Source organism: Oncorhynchus kisutch, linkage group LG27 (genome assembly GCF_002021735.2).
Source record: "Oncorhynchus kisutch isolate 150728-3 linkage group LG27, Okis_V2, whole genome shotgun sequence".
Taxonomy (NCBI): domain Eukaryota; kingdom Metazoa; phylum Chordata; class Actinopteri; order Salmoniformes; family Salmonidae; genus Oncorhynchus; species Oncorhynchus kisutch.
The window spans coordinates 34,358,890-34,384,494 of NC_034200.2; the positions used below are offsets into that span (position 1 = coordinate 34,358,890).

Below are 25,605 nucleotides of genomic sequence, written 5' to 3' on the forward strand. Positions count from 1 at the left end.
CATAATTCCTATAACTACAACCTAAAACCTGTTAACTGGGAATATTGAAGGCTCATGTTAAAAGGAACCACCTCATGTTCTGAGCAAGGAACTTAAACTTTAGCTTTTTTACATGGCACATATTGCACTTTTACTTTCTTCTCCAACACTGTGTTTTTGCACTATTTATTTGTTTGTTTGTTTATAATATGTTCATTATTTTCCAATAAAAATGTAAAAAGACAGCGATACAAACATTGACATTCACTGCACTGTTGAATGGGATGGCCAATTTAGAGGACAAAACAAAACTGAACTCACACATACACAAAATAAAACAACATCCTATTAGGTGGTACATGTATAAGAAGACAGCATCATTACAAGCAGTGTAGTTCAGCCTAAAATAAATATTGAGTGGAGTACAGGCACAGAGTAGCAGCAGATCGTCGACCCAGTTATGAAGCGGGACTAGACCATTTATCCAGTATCGGCTGCCATATTTTGTAAAACATTGGACTTCTATTGGAGGTATTGCATTGAATTTTTTCCATATGTATTACATTCCCAAAGGTAGGTACAGTCAACATGTTTTTGCATTATTTAAACCAAATTGAACATGTTTCACTATTTGAGACTACATTTATTTATGTATTATATTAAGTTCAAATAAAAGTGTTCATTGTTCATGCAGTATTGTAATTGTCATTATTACAAATATATATATATATATATATATTTTTTTTTTACTTGGCCGATTAATCGTTATCGGCTTATTTTGGTCCTCCCCAAAAAAATAAAATTGTATCGGCGTTGAAAAACCATAAAGATCGGTCGACCTCTACTTGGCACACCTGTACTTGGGGAGTTTCTCCCATTCTTCTCTGCAGATCCTCTCAAGCTCTGTCAGGTTGGATGGGGAGCGTCGCTGCACAGCTATTTTCAGGTCTCTCCAGAGATGTTGGATCAGGTTCAAGTCCGGGCTCTGGCTGGGCCACTCAAGGACATTCAGAGACTTGTCCCCATAGCCACTCCTGTGTTGTCTTGGTTGTGTGCTTAGGGTTGTTGTCCTGTTGGAAGGTGAACCATGGCCCAAGTCTGAGGTCATGAGCGCTCTGGAGCAGGTTTTCATCAAGGATCTCTCTGTACTTTACTCCATTCATCTTTCCCTCGAGCCTGACTAGTCTCCCAGTCCCTGCCACTGAAAAACATCCCCACAGCATGATGCTGCCACCACTATGCTTCACTGTAGGGATGGTGCAAGGTTTCCTCCAAACTTGACACTTGGCTTTCAAGCCTAGGAGTTCAATCTAGGTTTCATCAGACCAGAGAATCTTTTTTCTCATAGTCAGAATCATTTAGGTGCCTTTTAGCAAACTCCAAGCGGGCTGTCATGTGCCTTTTACTGAGGAGTGTCTTCCGTCTGGCCACCTGATTGGTAGAGTGCTGCAGAGATGGTTGTCCTTTTGGAAGGTTCTCCCATCTCCACAGAGGAACTCTAGAGCTCTGTCAGAGTGACCCACGGGTTCTTGGTCACCTCCCTGACCAAGGCCCTTCTCCCCCGATAGCTCAGTTTGGCCGGGCAGCCAGCTCTATGAAGAGTCTTGGTGGTTCCAAACTTCTTCCATTTACGAATGATGGAGGCCTCTGTGTTCTTGGGGACCTTCAATGCTGCAGACATGTTTTGGTACCCTTCCCCAGATCTTTGCCTCGACCCAATCCTGTCTCAGAGCTCAATTTCTTCAACCTCATGGCTTGGTTTTTGCTCTGACATGCACTGTCAACTGTGGGACCTTATATAGACAGGTGTGTGCCTTTTTCCAAATCATAGACTCCAATCAAGTTGTAGAAACATCTCAAGGATGATCAACGGAAACAGGAGGCACCTGAGCTCAACTACGCGTCTCATAGCAAAGGGTCTGAATACTTATGTAAATAAGGTGTTTCTGTTTTTTATTCATCATTATGGGGTATTGTATGTAGATTGATGAGGAAAAACATTGATTTAATTAGTTTTAGAATAAGGCTGTAACGTAACAAAATGTAGGAAAAAGTCAAGGAGTCTGAATACTTTCCAACAAGCTTACCTTGTTGGCTTGTATTGAATGAAAGTCTTTCCCATAACCTTTTAGTCCTTGCTCAAAATATCTACATTCGTCTTCTGTCCACACAGACAGCTCTTCTGTGACAGAGGGCAAAGGGTTATTAAGTACCACAACCACTACTCCATTCAAATACAATAAAACTATGACCGTATTACAGGTCCCAGACACCATCAACAACACACAGAGACACAAGCCAGGACCCATAAAAGTCAAGGACAGTTTTTATCATCAAAATACACAAAACATGACTGGTTAGATATTGAGAGAAAATATGCCAGATATGAGTGAAATCAAGAGCGAAAGTCAACACTAGTTCACTGCAGGTGTTACCTCTAGCTGCCTTCACATTAAACTTCAGTCTTCTTAAAGCTTCCTCTGTGTCAAATTCACACCTGACCAACTCATAAAGTGCCTGTGGAAAGACAACATTGAGATTGTGAAGAAGACTGTTACAGACAAAAGTGCATACTACAGTCTTTACGGTAATGGCTTGTTTTCAGTAGGTGGCATTTTGAAACAGTGAAATGTGGAGGTACTATACTACAGTCTTTACGGTAATGGCTTGTGTTCAGTAGGTGGCATTTTGAAACAGTGAAATGTGGAGGTACTACTTGAGCATATGAAAACAAGTAATACCTAACTCTCAAAGTCATCCTGACTTCAGAGTCTGGAATGGCTCTTTGATCATGCGGCACAATACGTCAACAATGAAGGGTGCTGTGCTTTTACTGGTTGACTCTCCTCTGTCTCTCTCGAACACCTACAGCCACACAGCGCCACCCTCTTCCATTACAATGGTTTTCAAATCCAAAAGAAAGTGTTCTCAACCCCCGAGGAAAAAACAAACCTTTGAGAACCAATCAAACACGTCGCACAATTTCTGAGCGAATATTACATTAACAAACTGCCTCCAGGCTAACTGAACACGACTCTGGACGCCAGTCTGTTTAAACACTGATCTGCTCGACTGTGTTGGTCTTCATACCTGCTCATTGTCTTTGATATGGGATCCCTCAGGGATGGCATCCACTCCTTTCTCCTCTCCTGTTCGTTTTGACGCCTGAGATAAAAACTCCACAACCTTGCCCTCGGGAAGGAACTCGGGGTCCCATAAAAGCTGGTCATCGTTTTCATATACTGGAAGGAGAGAGGACAAAGGAGCGAGAGGGGGGAAAGCAGAGAGTGAAAGTCATTTTATTTCTTATTTACCTCTGTGATTGGAAGATATTTCACTTCAACTTAATTTAGTGCATCGCAATTGCAAACAGAATGCCTTACCTTTCTCATAGTCTTTATATTTACAAAGACCAGGCGGTGTTTCAGCCTGATACATGGACCCAACCATGATTTCCTATCCAGATAAAACACACACTTTAGTTAGTTTCACAAATCAAAAGTGTGCTTCAAATGAATAGCATGTCTTTAAGGTTAGAACTACCCAGTTGCGACCCATCATTCAGGGCAGAGCCCCACCTGTTTAGCTAAAATGAAATAATCCCTTGAGTTAATAAAGCCGCATACAAACATGGTCTTTCTTGAGTAAAGCAGCACCAAAATGCAGGTGTTTCAGCCTAGCTCAGTGCTTTCTGTGGTGGAGGGGCAGCCAGCGAAAACACATAGCGTAGGCGTTGGTAATCTTCTCTAGTTGCACCGTGATTGGCTCAATGTTCTGTCACCCATGGGGACACTACATCACTGCAGAATCAACAGGGAAAGCTAGGCAGTTCAAGACCCTTTGGGTGCTGCCATAGATTTACATTACATGCCCGTCCAAGGTGGCTCACCGTCATTGGCCACAGATAAAATGATATAAAGTCACGTAATATCTACCGTAGTTTTGATAGCTAGCAAGTTAAACAAGCAGTCATCCTCATGAATCACGTCGACAATCTACTGGCAAATCCTTAGTGAAATGATATACTGGGTTGTTGTGGTTACACGTGGTCTGCTGTTGTGAGGCAAGTTGGACATACTGCCAAATTCTCTAAAACGATGTTGGAGGTGGCTTATGGTAGAGAAAGGAACATTCAATTCTCTGGCAACAGCTCAGGTGGACATTCATGCAGTCAGCGCGCCAATTGCACGCTCCCCCAAAACTTGAGACATCTGTCAAATGTTTTTGTCTGTCACACAACTGCACATTTTAGAGTGGCATTTTATTGTCCCCAGCACAAGGTGCACCTGTGTAATGATTATGCCGTTTAATCAGCTTCTTGATATGCGTATGGAACATTTCGGGGATCTTTCATTTCAGCTCATGAAGCACGGGACCAATACTTTGCATTTATATTTTTGTTCATTATGGATAAAACGGCCCGGTATTCATCGACCATAAACATAACAAGTCGGAAATAGCAAATTCAACAATGAGTGGTTTGCAAGGAATCAGTGGCTAACTGCAAGCATTGCAAAGCAATAACTATTGTGCTTCCCCTGCCTGCTATTTGGTGGAGAGGGTGTGTGGTCCAAGTCTGGGTTGAAGGGTTTAAAACATAGGTCTGAAACGATCTCTTGTCCAACCTTAAAATAACAAACATTCACACCATGGGCCATAAACAGTGAGTCCAAAAATATGTCTTGTATACTGCTTCAACAATGATGTAATATGCCAGGGAGATATGTATACTGTAGCTAAGAAAGTAATACTAAGTGTATGTTGTGTAGTAAGCTGTTAGTAGACCATGTGTTTCACCCTAAGAATTTGGTCCCGCACCCCCTCAGACCTTAGCTTACTGTTCTGACTTGGTGGTTGCACATGTAGCCCTATAGCCTGTTTTGGAGTAATGTCATCATCGAATAGTGTAAGAGCTTTCATTGTCTGCTTATATGACTTATATAAATATGTTATTTATCCTACAGTTCTGACTTGGTGTACAGGGAGAACACTAAGGACGGCCCATGTTCTGAATTCCGTCGCTGTCCATTTCAAAAGGGCTGAATAAATAGGCCTATCAACTATGTCCGGCTTCACTCGCTCATTAATGTCTTAATCAGTATCTTATTTATCTTTTTAGGTAATGTTGGAATGATGCATTTCATTGTTTCTAAATTTGCTCGTGTGCTTTTCTCCACGAGGGGATACCATATAATGCGACAGTCTCGTCACATTCATTTTCTTGTAATTATTCTTCTCCAAAAAGTTTAGTAGACCCGTGTAATTCCAGTTGACAAGGGTTGTTTTGTTTGCGCAATACACTGTCTGTGCATTGGTATTCTGTCTATTAAAGTGTTATCCTCGTGATTGTATTTTCCTTATTTTTTTAAAACAACATAGCCCTAATAAAATAGTTAATGGTAAGGCTATCTGCATCTTTCTTGTGCTCTTCCTCTGTGGTGTCTTACAGAGTAAAGTTTAGGTCTCACCATCTTGCTGAATTTATCTGAACACCCATTTTGAAAGTGCTGAATGATGGCCTACTTCGTCGCAGCTTGTTTACTTGCACTTGCTTATAATTAGGAGCTACAGCACCAGTCAAACGTTAGGACACACCTACCTCATTCAAGGGATTTTTTTTTTTTACATTGTAAAATAATAGTGAAGACATCAAAACTAATAAAGTGCAAAATAAATATATTTGAGATTCTTCAAAAATTGAAATGCCTTCCAGGTGACTACCTCATGAAGCAGGTTGAGAGAATGCCTTGATGACAGCTTTGCACGCTTTTGGCAAAGGGTGGCTACTTAGAAGAATTTGCTTAACACTTTGTAGAAAATGGTAAAAATAAAGAAAAAACCTGGAGTGAGTAGGTGTCCCCAAATTGTGGACTGGTACTGTAACTGTTTATGACAAGAACAAACATTATGAATCTACTGAAAAATAAATGTAATGTTTGTGTATTGTTCAAAAGTCAAAACTCATGTCGACATTCATTAGTATTATTGAAGGACAATGCGTTTTTTACCGAGTTACACAAATCCACAAGGAGGCAGCAGAAGCCATATATAAATAAGCCATTCAGCCAAATCAGTTATATATTTTTTTAAAGGCAGTAAATGAGGCTGAATGAACTGTTTCTCTGCCAGACAAGGCTCCGCTGATAGCCATGTGTAGAGGTAGTAATGATTCACTCCATGGTGAATGAACTGTTTGGCTGCCAGACAAGGCTCCGCTGATAGCCAGGTGTAGAGGTAGTAATGATTCACTCCATGGTGAATGAACTGTTTCTCTGCCAGACAAGGCTCCGCTGATAGCCAGGTGTAGAGGTAGTAATGATTCACTCCATGGTGAATGAACTGTTTCTCTGCCAGACAAGGCTCCGCTGATAGCCATGTGTAGAGGTAGTAATGATTCACTCCATGGTGAATGAACTGTTTCTCTGCCAGACAAGGCTCCGCTGATAGCCATGTGTAGAGGTAGTAATGATTCACTCCATGGTGAATGAACTGTTTCTCTGCCAGACAAGGCTCCGCTGATAGCCATGTGTAGAGGTAGTAATGATTCACTCCATGGTGAATGAACTGTTTCTCTGCCAGACAAGGCTCCGCTGATAGCCAGGTGTAGAGGTAGTAATGATTCACTCCATGGTGAATGAACTGTTTGGCTGCCAGACAAGGCTCCGCTGATAGCCATGTGTAGAGGTAGTAATGATTCACTCCATGGTGAATGAACTGTTTCTCTGCCAGACAAGGCTCCGCTGATAGCCATGTGTAGAGGTAGTAATGATTCACTCCATGGTGAATGAACTGTTTCTCTGCCAGACAAGGCTCCGCTGATAGCCATGTGTAGAGGTAGTAATGATTCACTCCATGGTGAATGAACTGTTTCTCTGCCAGACAAGGCTCCGCTGATAGCCATGTGTAGAGGTAGTAATGATTCACTCCATGGTGAATGAACTGTTTCTCTGCCAGACAAGGCTCCGCTGATAGCCATGTGTAGAGGTAGTAATGATTCACTCCATGGTGAATGAACTGTTTCTCTGCCAGACAAGGCTCCGCTGATAGCTATGTGTAGAGGTAGTAATGATTCACTCCATGGTGAATGAACTGTTTCTCTGCCAGACAAGGCTCCGCTGATAGCCATGTGTAGAGGTAGTAATGATTCACTCCATGGTGAATGAACTGTTTCTCTGCCAGACAAGGCTCCGCTGATAGCCATGTGTAGAGGTAGTAATGATTCACTCCATGGTGAATGAACTGTTTCTCTGCCAGACAAGGCTCCGCTGATAGCCATGTGTAGAGGTAGTAATGATTCACTCCATGGTGAATGAACTGTTTCTCTGCCAGACAAGGCTCCGCTGATAGCTATGTGTAGAGGTAGTAATGATTCACTCCATGGTGAATGAACTGTTTCTCTGCCAGACAAGGCTCCGCTGATAGCCATGTGTAGAGGTAGTAATGATTCACTCCATGGTGAATGAACTGTTTCTCTGCCAGACAAGGCTCCGCTGATAGCCATGTGTAGAGGTAGTAATGATTCACTCCATGGTGAATGAACTGTTTCTCTGCCAGACAAGGCTCCGCTGATAGCCATGTGTAGAGGTAGTAATGATTCACTCCATGGTGAATGAACTGTTTCTCTGCCAGACAAGGCTCCGCTGATAGCCATGTGTAGAGGTAGTAATGATTCACTCCATGGTGAATGAACTGTTTCTCTGCCAGACAAGGCTCCGCTGATAGCTATGTGTAGAGGTAGTAATGATTCACTCCATGGTGAATGAACTGTTTCTCTGCCAGACAAGGCTCCGCTGATAGCCATGTGTAGAGGTAGTAATGATTCACTCCATGGTGAATGAACTGTTTCTCTGCCAGACAAGGCTCCGCTGATAGCCATGTGTAGAGGTAGTAATGATTCACTCCATGGTGAATGAACTGTTTCTCTGCCAGACAAGGCTCCGCTGATAGCCATGTGTAGAGGTAGTAATGATTCACTCCATGGTGAATGAACTGTTTCTCTGCCAGACAAGGCTCCGCTGATAGCCATGTGTAGAGGTAGTAATGATTCACTCCATGGTGAATGAACTGTTTCTCTGCCAGACAAGGCTCCGCTGATAGCCATGTGTAGAGGTAGTAATGATTCACTCCATGGTGAATGAACTGTTTCTCTGCCAGACAAGGCTCCGCTGATAGCCATGTGTAGAGGTAGTAATGATTCACTCCATGGTGAATGAACTGTTTCTCTGCCAGACAAGGCTCCGCTGATAGCTATGTGTAGAGGTAGTAATGATTCACTCCATGGTGAATGAACTGTTTCTCTGCCAGACAAGGCTCCGCTGATAGCCAGGTGTAGAGGTAGTAATGATTCACTCCATGGTGAATGAACTGTTTGGCTGCCAGACAAGGCTCCGCTGATAGCCATGTGTAGAGGTAGTAATGATTCACTCCATGGTGAATGAACTGTTTCTCTGCCAGACAAGGCTCCGCTGATAGCCAGGTGTAGAGGTAGTAATGATTCACTCCATGGTGAATGAACTGTTTCTCTGCCAGACAAGGCTCCGCTGATAGCCATGTGTAGAGGTAGTAATGATTCACTCCATGGTGAATGAACTGTTTCTCTGCCAGACAAGGCTCCGCTGATAGCCATGTGTAGAGGTAGTAATGATTCACTCCATGGTGAATGAACTGTTTCTCTGCCAGACAAGGCTCCGCTGATAGCCAGGTGTAGAGGTAGTAATGATTCACTCCATGGTGAATGAACTGTTTGGCTGCCAGACAAGGCTCCGCTGATAGCCAGGAGTAGCGGTGGTAAGGATTCACTCCACAGTGCTGAAAAGAAAGCTCTGCTGTTGGGACAGCTTTATGTCGGCCCTAACAGTTTGCGGGCAACGTTTGTCACCGTTATAGTGCAAATAATGTATTGTTTAGTGTTGTATCATGCAATGTTCCCTCTAATCTGCACAAGGGCACGCAGCAGCCCCGAGACTCCCACGCAGAAGGAATACAGTTGAAGTCGGAAGTTTACATACACTTAGGTTGGAGTCATTAAAACTTGTTTTTAAACCACTCCACAAATTTCTTGTTAGCAAACTATAGATTTGGCAAGTCAGTTAGGACATCTACTTTGTGCATGACACAAGTAATTTTTCCAACAATTGTTTACAGACAGAGTGAATTATAAGTGAAATAATCTATCACAATTCCAGGGGGTCAGAAGTTTACATACACTAAGTTGACTGTGCCTTTAAACAGCTTGGAAAATTCCAGAAAATTATTGCATGGTTTTAGAAGTTTCTGATAAGCTAATTCACATTATTTGGGTCAATTGGAGGTGTACTTTTTTTAAATATTTTTTTTAACCTTTATTTAACCAGGCAAGTCAGTTGAGAACAAATTCTTATTTTCAATGACGGCCTAGGAACAGTGGGTTAACTGCCTGTTCAGGGGCAGAACGACAGATTTGTACCTTGTCAGCTCGGGGGTTTGAACTTGCAACCTTCCGGTTACTAGTCCAACGCTCTAACCACTAGGCTACCCTGCCGCCCCTGTGGACGTATTTCAAGGCCTACCTTCCAACTCAGTCCCTCTTTGCTTGACATCATGGGAAAAAAATCAAAAGAAATCAGCCAAGATCTCAGAAAAACAATTGTAGACCTCCACAAGTCTGGTTCATCCTTGGGAGCAATTTCCAAATGCCTGAAGGTACCACGTTCATCTGTACAAACAATAGTACGCAAGTATAAACACCATGGGACCACACAGCCGTCATACCACTCAGGAAGGGGACGCGTTCTGTCTCCTAGAGATTAACTTACATTGGTGCGAAAAGTGCAAATCAATCCCAGAACAGCAGCAAGGGACCGTGTGAAGATGCTGGAGGAAACAGGTACAGAAGTATCTATATCCACAGTAAAACGAGTCCTTCTCCGCTGTGCAATCAGGTTTCCGAGCCGGTCACAGGTGCACCTCAGCCACGCTCAAGGTACTAAACGATATCATAACCGCCATCGATAAAAGACAGTACTGTGCAGCCGTCTTCATTGACCTTGCCAAGGCTTTCGACTCTGTCAATCACCATATTCTTATCGGCAGACTCAGTAGCCTCGGTTTTTCTGATGACTGCCTTGCCTGGTTCACCAACTACTTTGCAGACAGAGTTCAGTGTGTCAAATCGGAGGGCATGCTGTCCGGTCCTCTGGCAGTCTCTATGGGGGTACCACAGGGTTCAATTCTCGGGCCGAATCTTTTCTCTGTATATATCAATGATGTTGCTCTTGCTGCGGGCGATTCCCTGATCCACATGTACGCAGACGACACCATTCTGTATACTTCCGGCCCGTCCTTGGACACTGTGCTATCTAACCTCCAAACGAGCTTCAATGCCATACAACACTCCTTCCGTGGCCTCCAACTGCTCTTAAACGCTAGTAAAACCAAATGCATGATTTTCAACCGTTCGCTGCCTGCACCCGCACGCCCGACTAGCATCACCACCCTGGATGGTTCCGACCTAGAATATGTGGACATCTATAAGTACCTAGGTGTCTGGCTAGACTGTAAACTCTCCTTCCAGACTCATATCAAACATCTTCAATCTAAAATCAAATCTAGAGTCGGCTTTCTATTCCGTAACAAAGCCTCCTTCACTCACGCTGCCAAACTTACCCTAGTAAAACTGACTATCCTACCGATCCTCGACATCGGCGATGTCAACTACAAAATAGCTTCTACTCAGCAAACTGGATGCAGTTTATCACAGTTTACTAAAGCACCTTATACCACCCACCACTGCGACCTGTATGCTCTAGTCGGCTGGCCCTCGCTACATATTCGTCGCCAGACCCACTGGCTCCAGGTCATCTCCAAGTCCATGCTAGGTAAAGCTCCGCCTTATCTCAGTTCACTGGTCTCGATGGCAACACCCACCCGTAGCACGCGCTCCAGCAGGTGTATCTCACTGATCATCCCTAAAGCAAACACCTCATTTGGCCGCCTTTCGTTCCAGTTCTCTGCTGCCTGTGACTGGAACGAATTGCAAAAAAATCCAAAATATCTTTTTTTTTTTTTTTTATCGCTGAAGTTGGGAGACCCTCACCAACTTCAAACATCTGCTATCTGAGCAGCTAACCGATCGCTGCAGCTGTACATAGTCTATCGGTAAATAGCCGACCCAATTTTACCTACCTCTTCCCCATACTGTTTATATTTATTTATTTTTCTGCTCTTTTGCACACCAATTTCCAAATGGACAATGACCCCAAGCATACTTACAAAGTTGCTGCAAAATGGCTTAAGGACAACAAAGTCAAGGTATTGGAGTGGCCATCACAAAGCCCTGACCTCAACCCTATAGAAAATTTGTAGGCAGAACTGAGAAAGCTTGTGCGAGCAAGGAGGGCTACAAACCTGACTCAGTTACACCAGCTCTGTCAGGAGGAATGGGCCGAAGTTCACCCCACTTATTGTGGGAAGCTTGTGGAAGGCTATCATAAACGTTGGACCCAAGTTAAACAATTTAAAGGCAATGCTACCAAATACTAATTGTGTGTATGTAAACTTCTGACCCACTGGGAATGTGATGAAAGAAATAAAAGCTGAAATAAAATCACTCTACTATTATTCTGACATTTCACATTCTTAAAATAACTTTGTGATCCTAACTGACCTAAAACAGGGAATTATTACTAGGATTAAATGACAGGAATTGTGAAAAACTGAGTTTAAATGTATTCGGCTAAGGTGTATGTAAACTTCCGACTTCAACTGTATTAGCCCATAGAGAGAAGCACGAGATTGAACTTCACTCAACTTTCTAGAGCAGTGGACATCAACCGTTGGATCTCCAAGGCATTCGATAGTCGATAGCCAAACATTTCTGTAAAAAACAAACAATGATACAGCCTTGTGTTCCTATTTGTATGCGTCTCGGCTGTTTTCGGTAGGCGCATCCGATTCAGCTGCCCTGCGCACCGGGTAAGCAACTATTGCCATTTTGAACCATATCACGTGTCTCCGGGCCGGCCGAGAAATCAAGTGCACTACAGGACTAACGCTGGCCAATCGGATGGCTCAGATTACCGTGTCTGCAGTAACGTAGCAGGCATAAAAGTCCACCTGGCCGTGCTGCTGCTCCAGTTTCAACTGTTCTGCCTTATTATTATTATTCGAACATGCTGGTCATTTATGAACATTTGAACATCTTGGCCATGTTCTGTTATAATCTCCACCCGGCACAGCCAGAAGAGGACTGGCCACCCCACATAGCCTGGTTCCTCTCTAGGTTTCTTCATAGGTTTTGGCCTTTCTAGGGAGTTTTTCCTAGCCACCGTGCTTCTACACCTGCATTGCTTGCTGTTTGGGGTTTTAGGCTGGGTTTCTGTACAGCACTTTGAGATATCAGCTGATGTACGAAGGGCTATATAAATAAATTTGATTTGATTTGATAAAAGGCGGCTACAGCAAATGTGATACTTGAGATTTCAAAACGTTTGAAACCATGACTTTTGCAGAAAGTGAGGCAGAAAGTTTCACCACAACTGGAAGACGGTGTCCCTCTATTGTCAGTGTCAGTGGAGGAAAAGGAGAGTGGAGGGATGCTGACTGACCATCAGATGCAGCAGGGGTGCAACTTTGGTTTTAGAAGTGGGGGGGGACATAACCTGCCGGTGGGTCTGGGAGTCCCCCCCCCCCCAGAATTGTTTTGGCCATCTAAAGCTAATTTTCTGCATTTCTACACAATCCAATATGCCATCTCTATTTTGAACAACAAAAAGTAAGTAAAAATGCCCACAGTCATAAAGCTAGGAAAGAGATTATTAAATATGTTTAAGTGATTGATAAGACTGAACTAGATCCATGATAATTCAATAATAAATATGGTGTCTCACCTTGAACCAATAATCTAACTAACACATGAACTCTTAAAAAAACAGAATAAAAAAAGAGACTTGATAGTTTTTATTAAGACATACTCTATATCAAATTTCAGCCAGAACACCCAGCCAGCCCAAGCCACCTGCACACCCGAACCCCACCAGTCTAGTACATAACTTAACCCTCCCAACAACCCCCCCCCCCCCCTTTTTATTCCCAAGAGAAAGGCTTGGAAACAAAAGTACAAATAACATTAAAAAAATAACACATACACCTCAAATATATATTAACAGACAAACAGCAAATCCTCCATATAATTAATCTCATAGACCTAAAGGTACTGTTGAGCTCTTCTTACTTGCACACAATATAGCTGGGATGCCCCATCCTGTCTCTAGGGGTCCACACCCCTGTATCGCCCCAACTCAACACACCCCACTCAGCTTTAGTATCTTAGAGAAACATTCATTATTGGTTTCAGGTGTGTTAGGTTAAGTCCAGAGTAACAAGAGTACAGCAGACCCCCAGGGCCAGGCCTTAGCAAGCCCAGCGGCTAGGGTTTGACGTCGTAATGTTTTCAATACAGACTACTTTTGTCGTACTGTATTCCATATGCAGCATCCAGACATAGTTTTAAAAAAAATGTTTTATAGTAGGCCACTCTGGTAGACCTACATTATGATCAAATAACCACAGTAACTCGGCCACTGTTAAAAGCAGTTACAGACTCAGTGTTCACAGTAAACGCGCACTGGAAGTTCCACAGGATTTTCACAACGTTTATGTTTGCCCTCAGCAGATCGGAAATTTGCTCAGTGCCGCCAAAAAATTAGGTGGGAACATTGGTGTAGTGGCTTTGCTGGCATGCATTTAAAAACAAAAAGTTGAGTTCGCCACATTGAGATTTACATGCTAAAATCGCCACTGGAACTACCACATCTAACGAATGATTAAAACAATATATTTACCTTTTTCCAATCCTCAGAAGGGACATAATTTTCATCTTCTTCTGACTCTTCCTCGGCATCCTTATCTGAAACAACATTTGGCAGTTTGACTCACCGTTTCCACACATCAGCTCTCATTTTGAACCGCTGGGTTAAAATGCATAAAGTGCATTCAGAATGTATTCACACTCCTTAACTTTTCCCAAATGTTGTTGTCTTACAGCCTGAATTTTAAATGGATTAAATTGAAATTGTGTCACTGGCCTACACACAATACCCCATAATGTCAAAGTGGAATTATGTTTAAATGGGTTTTTAAGTATCAATAAGTCAATAAGTATTCAAACCCTTTGTTACAGCAATCTTAAATAAGTTCAGGAGTGAAGAAAAATGGACTCACTGTGCGCAATAAGTGTTTAACATTATTTTTTGAATGACTACCTCATCTCTGTACCCGACACATTAAATCATCTCAAGGTCCCTCAGTCAAGCAGTGAATTTCAAACACAAATTGAACTACAAAGACCAGGGAGATGAGTAAAAAAATAAATAAAGCAGACATTGAATATCCCTTTGAGCATGGTGAAGTTATTGATTACACTATGGATGGTGTATCAATACACCCAGTCACTACAAAGATAGACGTTCATCCTAACTCAGTTGCCGAAGAGGAAGGAAATCGCTCAGGGATTTCACCATGAGGCCAATAATGACTTTAAAACATGTTACATAGTTTAATGGCTGGTATAGGAGAAAACTGAGGATGGATCAGCAACATTATAGTAACTCCACAAAACTAACCTACATGACAGTAAAAAGGAATATTGTACAGAATAAAAATATTCCAAAACATACATCCTGTTTGCAATAAGGCACTACAGTAAAACTGCAAAAAATGTGGCACAAAAAGGTAATTTATGTCCTGAATACAAAGGGTCATGTTTGGGGAAAATCTAACAACATCACCGAGTACCATTCTCCATATTTTCAAGCATAGTGGTGGCTGCATCATGTATAGGTAGGTATGCTTGTCATCAGCAAGGACTAGGGAGTTTTCTAGGATAAAAAGAAATGGAACAGAGCTAAGCACAGGCAAAATCCTAGAGGAGAACCTGTTTCAGTCTGCTTTCCAACAGACTCTGGTAGAAAAATACACCTTTCAGCAGGTCAATAACCTAAAAGTTGCTTACCAAGATGACATTGAATGTTCCCGAGTGGCGTAATTCTTAGTTTTGACTTAAAATAACATGAAAATCTATAGCAAGACTTGAAAATGGATTTCTAGCAGTGATCAACAACCAACTTGACAGAGCTTGAAGAATTTTAAAAAGATGAATGTGCAAATATTGTACAATCCAGGTGTGCAAAGCTCTTAGAGACACAAAAAAACTCTTAGCTGCAATCGCTGCCAAAGGTGATTCTAACATGTACAGAGTAAGGGGAGTGAATACTTATAGTACCAGTCAAAAGTTTGTACACACCTACTTATTCAAGGGTTTTTCTTTATTTGTACTATTTTCTACATTGTATTATAATAGTGAAGTCATCCAAACTATGAAATAACACATGGAATAATGTAGTTACCCCCCCAAAAAAGTTTGAAACAAATCCAAATATATTTTAGATTCTTCAAAAGTAGCCACCCTTTGCCTCGATGACAGCCTTGCACACTCTTGACATTCTCTCAACCAGCTTCATGAGGTAATCACCTGGAATGCATTTTCAACAGTCTTGAAGGAGTTCCAACATATGCTAAGCACATGTTGGCTGCTTTTCCTTCACTCTACGGTCCAACTCCTCCCAAACTGTCTCAATTGGTTTGAGGTCAGGTGATTGTGGAGGCCAAGTCATCTGATGCAGCACTCCATCACTCTCTTTCTTGGTCAAATAGCTCTTATACAGCCTGAAGGTGTGTTTTGGGTCATTGTCCTGTTGAAAAACAAATGATAGTCCCACTAAGCCCAAACCAGACAGGAAGGTCGCATTGTTGCAGAATGCTGTGGTAGCCATTCTGGTTAAGTTTGCCTTGAATTTTAAATAAAATTACAGACAGTGTCATCAGCAAAGTACCCCCACACCTCCTCCTCCATGCTTCACGGTGGGAACCACACATGCGGAGATCATCCGTTCACCTACTCTGCATCTCACAAAGACACGGCAGTAGAAACCAAAAATCGCAAATGTGGACTCAGACCAAATGACAGATTTCAACCGGTCTAATGTCAATTGCTCATGTGTCTTCGTCCCATCAAGTATCTTCTCATTATTCGTGTCCTTTAGTAGTGGTTTCTTCGCAGCAATTCAACCATGAAGGCCTGATTCATGCGGTCTCTTCTGAACAATTGATGTTGAGATGTGCTTCACTTGAACTCTGAGGTGCAATCTGAGGTGGAGTTAATTGCTGATTTCTGAGGCTGGTAACTCTAAAGAACGTATCCCCTGCCGCAGAGGTAACTCTGGGTCTTCCTTTCCTGTGGCAGTCCTCATGAGAGACAGTTTCATCATAGTGCTTGATGGTTCTTGAGACTGCACTTGAAGATACTTTCAAAGTGCTCGACATTTTCCTTGTTGACTAACCTTCATGTCTTAAAGTAATGATGGACTGTCATTTATCTTTGCTTATTTTAGCTGTTCTTGCCATAATATGGACTTGGTCTTTTGCCAACTAGGGCTATCTTCTGTATACCAACCCTACCTTGTGACAACACAACTGAAAATGTCTCAAACACATTAAGGAAAAAAGTCCCACAAATGAACTTAAAAAGGCACACCTGTTAATTGAAATGCATTCCACGTGACTACCTCATGAAGCTGGTTGAGAGAATGCCAAGTGTGTAAAAGCTGTCATCAAGGCAAAGGGTGGCTATTTTGTAGAATCTAAAATAAAATAAAAATATATATATTTAGATTTGTATAACACTTTTTTGGTTACTACATGATTCCATGTGTTATTTCATCGTTTTGATGTCTTCACTACTATTGTACAATGTAGAACATAGTAAAATAATAAAGATAAACCCTTGAATGAGTCGGTGTGTCCAAACTGTTGACTGGTACTTTATGTACTTCATTTTCAATACATTTACCAACATTTCTAGAAACATGTTTTCACTTTGTCATTATGGGGTATTGTGTGTAGATGGGTGAAAATCTATTGAATCCATTTTGAATTCAGGCTGTAACAACAACATGTGGAATAAATCAAAGGGTATGAATACTTTATGAAGGCTCTGTAGAACAAGATCTCACAAACTATCCAATATAAAAAGCGTGTCTCGGTGATGGAAACAAAGATGCATACTTTCGAAGTATTTGAGGGTCTGTGATCCGCGTATCAGCTCTGCCGTGCCGTGGGATTTGACGGAGCGCGTGCGACCCTCGCTGGACAACTGGTTCTCGTTCCCCATTCCTGACGAGATCTTCACCCTCTCGGTCTGAACACACACACACCCCAAAGCATTACACACAATTCCCCCCCCCCCCCCCCCCCCCCCAATGGTACATTCAAAGAAGCCCCTTTGCAAGGGTGTCCACCCACTCTGCCCACACTTTCCCTTCCTTATGTTATAAACTATAAAAAGGGCACTGAAGAAGGCAGTGATGCCGAAACGTTGGTGATTTACCCAATAAATGACAGAGTTTATATATATATATATATATATATATGGAGAGTGCGACAATTTTTATAGTTTATTCGCCGTTAGTCAGCAACTCCACACAAAGTAATTTTCTGAGTGGGCGCCAGCTTGTTTTTTTATCCTTATGTTATAAAATACATTTTACCAAGACAAATATGATTCTAAATGATCTAAATCTCTAACATATCACTAACAGTATATCCAAAAAGTCTGATTTCATAACCTAATTTTAAAAAAAAGACCCTGTCTTTCAAAGATAATTCATAAAACTCCCAACAACTTCACAGATGTCCATTGTAAAAGGGTTTTAACACTGTTTCCCATGCTTGTTCAATTAGCCATAAACAATTAATGAACATGCACCTGTGGAACGCTCGTTAAGACACTAACAGCTTACAGACAGTAGGCAAATAAGGTCACAGTTATGAAAACTTAGGACACTAAAGAGGCCTTTCTACTGATTCTGAAAAACACAAATGGAAGATGCCCAGGGTCCCTGCTCATCTGCGTGAACGTGCCTTAGGCATGCTGCAAGGAAACATTGAGGACTGCAGATGTGGCCAGGGCAATAAATTGCAATGTCCGTACTGTGAAACGCCTAAGACAGCGCTACAGGGAGAAAGGACGGACAGCTAATCGCCATGGCCAGCGAAGAGCCTGGATCACAATCCCACTGAGCATGTCTGGGACCTGTTGGATCGGAGGGTGAGGGCTAGGGCCATTACCCCCAGAAATGTCCGGGAACTTGCAGGTGCCTTGGTGGAAGAGTGGGGTAACATCTCACAGCAAGAACTGGCAAATCTGGTACAGTCCATGAAAAGGAGATTCACTGGAGTACTTAATGAGGCTGGTGGCCACACCAGATACTGACTGTTACAAATTATTCAATTTCTGTTAAATCACATGTCTGTGGAACTTCTTCAATTTATGTCTCAGTTGTTGAATCTTATGTTCATACAAATATTTGCTGACAATAAACACAGTTGACAGTGAGGGGGATTCTTTTTTTGCTGAGTTTTCATCCGATAATAAGCACCAAGCTCTGTTGACAGAGATACAGTGGGGCAAAAAAGTATTTAGTCAGCCACCAATTGTGCAAGTTCTCCCACTTAAAAAGATGAGGCCTGTAATTTTCATCGTAGGTACACTTCAACTATGACAGACAAAATGAGAAGAAAAAAAATCCTGAAAATCACATTGTAGGATTTTTTATGAATTTATTTGCAAATTATGGTGGAAAATTAGTCTTTGGTCACCTACAAACAAGCAAGATTTCTGGCTCTCACAGACCTGTAACTTCTTCTTAAGAGGCTCCTCTGTCCTCCACTCGTTACCTGTATTAATGACACCTGTTTGAACTTGTTATCAGTATAAAAGACACAACCTCAAACAGTCACACTCCAAACTCCACTATGGCCAAGACCAAAGAGCTGTCAAAGGACACCAGAAACAAAATTGTAGACCTGCACCAGGCTGGGAAGACTGAATCTGCAATAGGTAAGCAGCTTGGTTTGAAGAAATCAACTGTGGGAGCAATTATTAGGAAATGGAAGACATACAAGACCACTGAATCTCCCTCGATCTGGGGCTCCTCGCAAGATCTCACCCTGTGGGGTCAAAATGATCACAAGAACGGTGAGCAAAAATCCCAGAACCACACGGGGGGACCTAGTGAATGACCTGCAGAGAGCTGGGATCAAAGTAACAAAGCCTACCATCAGTAACACTCTACGCCGCCAGGGACTCAAATCCTGCAGTGCCAGACGTGTCCCCCTGCTTAAGCCAGTACATGTCCAGGCACGTCTGAAGTTTGCTAGAGAGCATTTGGATGATCCAGAAGAAGATTGGGAGAATGTCATATGGTCAGATGAAACCAAAATATAACTTTTTGGTAAAAACTCAACTTGTCGTGTTTGGAGGACAAAGAATGCAGAGTTGCATCCAAAGAACACCATACCTACTGTAACGCATGGGGGTGGAAACATCATGCTTTGGGGCTGTTTTTCTGCAAAGGGACCAGGACGACTGATCCGTGTAAAGGAAAGAATGGGGCCATGTATCGTGAGATTTTGAGTGAAAACCTCCTTCCATCAGCAAGGGCATTGAAGATGAAACGTGGCTGGGTCTTTCAGCATGACAATGATCCCAAATGCACTGCCAGGCAACGAAGGAGTGGCTTTGTAAGAAGCATTTCAAGGTCCTGAAGTGGCCTAACCACTCTCCAGATCTCAACCCCATAGAACATCTTTGGAGGGAGTTGAAAGTCCGTGTTGCCCAGCAACAGCCCCAAAACATCACTGCTCTAGAGGAGATCTGCATGGAGGAATGGGCCAAAATACCAGCAACAGTGTGTGAAAACCTTGTGAAGACTCACAGAAAACATTTGACCTCTGTCATTGCCAACAAAGGCTATATAACAAAGTATTGAGATACATTTTTGTTATTGACCAAATACTTATTTTCCACCATAATTTGCAAATAAATTCATAAAAAATCCTACAATGTGATTTTCCGGATTTTTTTCCTAATTTTGTCTGTCATAGTTGAAGTGTACCTATGATGAAAATTAATGGCCTCTCATCTTTTTAAGTGGGAGAACTTGCACAATTGGTGGCTGACTAAATACTTTTTTTTTTTTACTTCATCGGCAAATTTGTAACAACTATACATTTCTGACTGAATGTGTCAACCATGTTGGCGGTAAAATATGTAGTGATGCTTTGTAACAATCATATTAGAACAGTAAGGTGCAAACAAGCATTCCTTCTTTATGACTGTGTTGGTTGAGATCCTGTTATTTCAGGAGACTCATGGCACCCACCTTATTCCTCTTCAGCTCGCCAGTGTTTCTACTGCTTTCATCATTGTCCACATCCTCCTCTTCCTCCTCTTCCTCATCCTCCAACTCCTCTTCATCCTCAAAGTCTTCCTCCTCCTCTTCTTCATCCTCTCCATCTGCAGGTGAACCGCCGCCACATCCGTACATACTCAACAACTCATGAATGGGCATCTCTCCCTCCTATGGCACAAATGGAACAACAAAAAATCCCTTTTGTTACACACTGAATTTAGTGGATTACCCTTAAAAATAGACGAACATAAATCACTGGCAAAACGTTGCAATAATAGGGATCAAATGGTCTATATATATATATATACAGTACCAGTCAAAAGTTGACACACTCATTCAAGGGTTTTTCTTTATTTTTACTATTTTCTACATTGTAGAATAATAGTGAAGACATCAAAACGATGAAATATAACATATGGAATCATGTAGTAACCAAAAAAGTGTTAAACAAATCTAAATATATTTTATATTCTTCAAAGTAGCCACCCTTTGCCTTGACAGCTTTGCAGCTTCATGAGGTCGTCACCTGGAATGCATTTCAATTAACAGGTGGGCCTAGGGGGAAAATGCAGGTTTTAAGTAATTAAACAACAAAGAATATGACATACATGATCAGTCTCGGTGTGTAAAATAAAAAGTGGTTAATATGAACCTAACTCACAGCTAAAAAAATGTTTAAAAAAGCAATCCAATGTTATTTGTTGCCTAAACTTTACTGCAAATGACACTTAAGTCCTGAGAAAAAAACAATACAGTAATATTGCAGTTACCATGACAGCCTTTATAATAGAATGTTTATAATGGAATGCTTGTGACAACACACATCTAAATATTGCACTTTGGGAATACAAATTCTTAAAGTAGAACTAGAATGAAACAGGCATTCTATTTTTGCTCTATTATATAGTGGCCACTAAAGTAGACGTCGATCAAGTGCACAAGGATACATCTGTGCAAAAACATTCAATGTGTAATAATCCCAACTCACTCATACGTGTTACTGTCAAGTTCAACACAACTAAAGCAATATCTTTGGGCTACACTGCACATTATTACACTCTCTGCCTGTGGACATCTGTTCTACAATGTGCCAGCAGAGCATGATACCCTTTGTTGGCATAATTCATCTCTTTCAGGCAGAGAGTACATGGTAGCATCCATCTTAAACCAGGCCCAGCTCCAGCTCCACTTCATCCCTGAATCCATCTTAAACCAGGCCCAGCTCCACTTCATCCCTGAATCCATCTTAAACCAGGCCCAGCTCCACTTCATCCCTGAATCCATCTTAAACCAGGCCCAGCTCCACTTCATCCCTGAATCCATCTTAAACCAGGCCCAGCTCCACTTCATCCCTGAATCCATCTTAAACCAGGCCCAGCTCCACTTCATCCCTGAATCCATCTTAAACTAGGCCCAGCTCCACTTCATCCCTGAATCCATCTTAAACCAGGCCCAGCTCCACTTCATCCCTGAATCCATCTTAAACCAGGCCCAGCTCCACTTCATCCCTAAATCCATCTTAAACCAGGCCCAGCTCCACTTCATCCCTGAATCCATCTTAAACCAGGCCCAGCTCCACTTCATCCCTGAATCAATCTTAAACCAGGCCCAGCTCCACTTCATCCCTGAATCCATCTTAAACCAGGCCCAGCTCCACTTCATCCCTGAATCCATCTTAAACCAGGCCCAGCTCCACTTCATCCCTGAATCCATCTTAAACCAGGCCCAGCTCCAGCTCCACTTCATCCCTGAATCCATCTTAAACCAGGCCCAGCTCCAGCTCCACTTCATCCCTGAATCCATCTTAAACCAGGCCCAGCTCCACTTCATCCCTGAATCCATCTTAAACCAGGCCCAGCTCCACTTCATCCCTGAATCCATCTTAAACCAGGCCCAGCTCCACTTCATCCCTGAATCCATCTTAAACCAGGCCCAGCTCCACTTCATCCCTGAATCCATCTTAAACCAGGCCCAGCTCCACTTCATCCCTGAATCCATCTTAAACCAGGCCCAGCTCCACTTCATCCCTGAATCCATCTTAAACCAGGCCCAGCTCCACTTCATCCCTGAATCCATCTTAAACCAGGCCCAGCTCCACTTCATCCCTGAATCCATCTTAAACCAGGCCCAGCTCCACTTCATCCCTGAATCCATCTTAAACCAGGCCCAGCTCCACTTCATCCCTGAATCCATCTTAAACCAGGCCCAGCTCCACTTCATCCCTGAATCCATCTTAAACCAGCTCCAGCTCCACTTCATCCCTGAATCCATCTTAAACCAGGCCCAGCTCCAGCTCCACTTCATCCCTGAATCCATCTTAAACCAGGCCCAGGCCCAGCTCCACTTCATCCCTGAATCCATCTTAAACCAGGCCCAGCTCCAGCTCCACTTCATCCCTGAATCCATCTTAAACCAGGCCCAGCTCCACTTCATCCCTGAATCCATCTTAAACCAGGCCCAGCTCCACTTCATCCCTGAATCCATCTTAAACCAGGCCCAGCTCCACTTCATCCCTGAATCCATCTTAAACCAGGCCCAGCTCCACTTCATCCCTGAATCCATCTTAAACCAGCTCCACTTCATCCCTGAATCCATCTTAAACCAGCTCCAGCTCCACTTCATCCCTGAATCCATCTTAAACCAGGCCCAGCTCCAGCTCCACTTCATCCCTGAATCAATCTTAAACCAGGCCCAGCTCCACTTCATCCCTGAATCCATCTTAAACCAGGCCCAGCTCCACTTCATCCCTGAATCCATCTTAAACCAGGCCCAGCTCCAGCTCCACTTCATCCCTGAATCCATCTTAAACCAGGCCCAGCTCCAGCTCCACTTCATCCCTGAATCCATCTTAAACCAGGCCCAGCTCCAGCTACACTTCATCCCTGAATCCATCTTAAACCAGGCCCAGCTCCACTGGATCCCTGAATCCATCTTAAACCAGGCCCAGCTCCACTGGATCCCTGAATCCATCTTAAACCAGGCCCAGCTCCACTTCATCCCTGAATCCATCTTAAACCAGCTCCACTTCATCCCTGAATCCATCTTAAACCAGCTCCAGCTCCACTTCATCCCTGAATCCATCTTAAACCAGGCCCAGCTCCACTTCATCCCTGAATCAATCTTAAACCAGGCCCAGCTCCACTTCATCCCTGAATCCATCTTAAACCAGACCCAGCTCCACTTCATCCCTGAATCCATCTTAAACCAGGCCCAGCTCCAGCTCCACTTCGTCCCTGAATCCATCTTAAACCAGGCCCAGCTCCAGCTCCACTTCATCCCTGAATCCATCTTAAACCAGGCCCAGCTCCAGCTACACTTCATCCCTGAATCCATCTTAAACCAGGCCCAGCTCCACTTCATCCCTGAATCCATCTTAAACCAGGCCCAGCTCCACTTCATCCCTGAATCCATCTTAAACCAGGCCCAGCTCCACTTCATCCCTGAATCCATCTTAAACCAGGCCCAGCTCCACTTCATCCCTGAATCCATCTTAAACCAGGCCCAGCTCCACTTCATCCCTGAATCCATCTTAAACCAGCTCCAGCTCCACTTCATCCCTGAATCCATCTTAAACCAGGCCCAGCTCCAGCTCCACTTCATCCCTGAATCCATCTTAAACCAGGCCCAGGCCCAGCTCCACTTCATCCCTGAATCCATCTTAAACCAGGCCCAGCTCCAGCTCCACTTCATCCCTGAATCCATCTTAAACCAGGCCCAGCTCCACTTCATCCCTGAATCCATCTTAAACCAGGCCCAGCTCCACTTCATCCCTGAATCCATCTTAAACCAGGCCCAGCTCCACTTCATCCCTGAATCCATCTTAAACCAGGCCCAGCTCCACTTCATCCCTGAATCCATCTTAAACCAGCTCCACTTCATCCCTGAATCCATCTTAAACCAGCTCCAGCTCCACTTCATCCCTGAATCCATCTTAAACCAGGCCCAGCTCCAGCTCCACTTCATCCCTGAATCAATCTTAAACCAGGCCCAGCTCCACTTCATCCCTGAATCCATCTTAAACCAGGCCCAGCTCCACTTCATCCCTGAATCCATCTTAAACCAGGCCCAGCTCCAGCTCCACTTCATCCCTGAATCCATCTTAAACCAGGCCCAGCTCCAGCTCCACTTCATCCCTGAATCCATCTTAAACCAGGCCCAGCTCCAGCTACACTTCATCCCTGAATCCATCTTAAACCAGGCCCAGCTCCACTGGATCCCTGAATCCATCTTAAACCAGGCCCAGCTCCACTGGATCCCTGAATCCATCTTAAACCAGGCCCAGCTCCACTTCATCCCTGAATCCATCTTAAACCAGCTCCACTTCATCCCTGAATCCATCTTAAACCAGCTCCAGCTCCACTTCATCCCTGAATCCATCTTAAACCAGGCCCAGCTCCAGCTCCACTTCATCCCTGAATCAATCTTAAACCAGGCCCAGCTCCACTTCATCCCTGAATCCATCTTAAACCAGACCCAGCTCCACTTCATCCCTGAATCCATCTTAAACCAGGCCCAGCTCCAGCTCCACTTCATCCCTGAATCCATCTTAAACCAGGCCCAGCTCCAGCTCCACTTCATCCCTGAATCCATCTTAAACCAGGCCCAGCTCCAGCTACACTTCATCCCTGAATCCATCTTAAACCAGGCCCAGCTCCAGCTCCACTTCATCCCTGAATCCATCTTAAACCAGGCCCAGCTCCAGCTACACTTGATCCCCTAATCTACTTGTTTAACAAGCAACGCCTCATTTTCACCTAATTCTCTAATTACAAAAATGAACCACATAGTGTAGAGGGAAACCATTAGTTCACAGATATTTCATTGGCTAGTTAACATTTCACAGACTCCCAGGGTCCAGTAAGCAACTAACGTGTTATAACTTGAGGAACGGAAAGGAGTCGTATACCAGTGAATACTATAGCGATTTGGTTGGGTTACTAACATTAGCACATCTAATGCTATAACGTTAGCTGTGTGACTTTATTAGCCAGCTAATTTTCACACCATAAACTAAATTATATGATCAGTTAAGTTGGCCGACGTGAGTAAGACCTTTAAATAGGTCAACATACACAAGGCTGCGGGGCCTGACACATTTTCAACATGTCCCTCATTGAGTCTGTAATACCAACATGTTTCAAGCAGACCACCATAGTCCAAGAACACAAAGGCAACCTGCCTAAATTACTACAGACCCGTAGCACTCACGTCCGTAGCCACGAAGTGCTTTGAAAGGTTGGTAATGGTTGACATCAACACCATTATCCCAGAAACCCTAGACCCACTCCAATTTGCATACCGCCCAAACAGATCCACAGATGATGCATTCTCTATTGCA

The 25,605-nt window shown here is 43.2% G+C and overlaps 1 protein-coding gene across 5 annotated transcripts in view; it reads right to left on the reverse strand.

The window, feature by feature from the left end:
* The window catches only part of LOC109871838 (mesoderm induction early response protein 1), a 34,729-nt gene that overhangs the window by 6,785 nt on the left and 2,339 nt on the right, over positions 1 to 25,605 (reverse strand). For 3 of the 5 annotated variants that reach the window (XM_031807242.1, XM_031807243.1, XM_031807240.1), the window contains exons 4-10: positions 20,238 to 20,435; positions 17,080 to 17,212; positions 13,800 to 13,864; positions 3,363 to 3,435; positions 3,070 to 3,221; positions 2,415 to 2,496; positions 2,067 to 2,161 (exon numbers count right to left, since the gene is read on the reverse strand). In XM_031807242.1, coding sequence (XP_031663102.1) covers positions 2,067 to 2,161; positions 2,415 to 2,496; positions 3,070 to 3,221; positions 3,363 to 3,435; positions 13,800 to 13,864; positions 17,080 to 17,212; positions 20,238 to 20,435 — 798 coding nt within the window. The remainder of the gene's footprint in view (positions 1 to 2,066; positions 2,162 to 2,414; positions 2,497 to 3,069; positions 3,222 to 3,362; positions 3,436 to 13,799; positions 13,865 to 17,079; positions 17,213 to 20,237; positions 20,436 to 25,605) is intronic. The other 2 variants (XM_031807244.1, XM_031807241.1) reach the window with 1 other exon arrangement.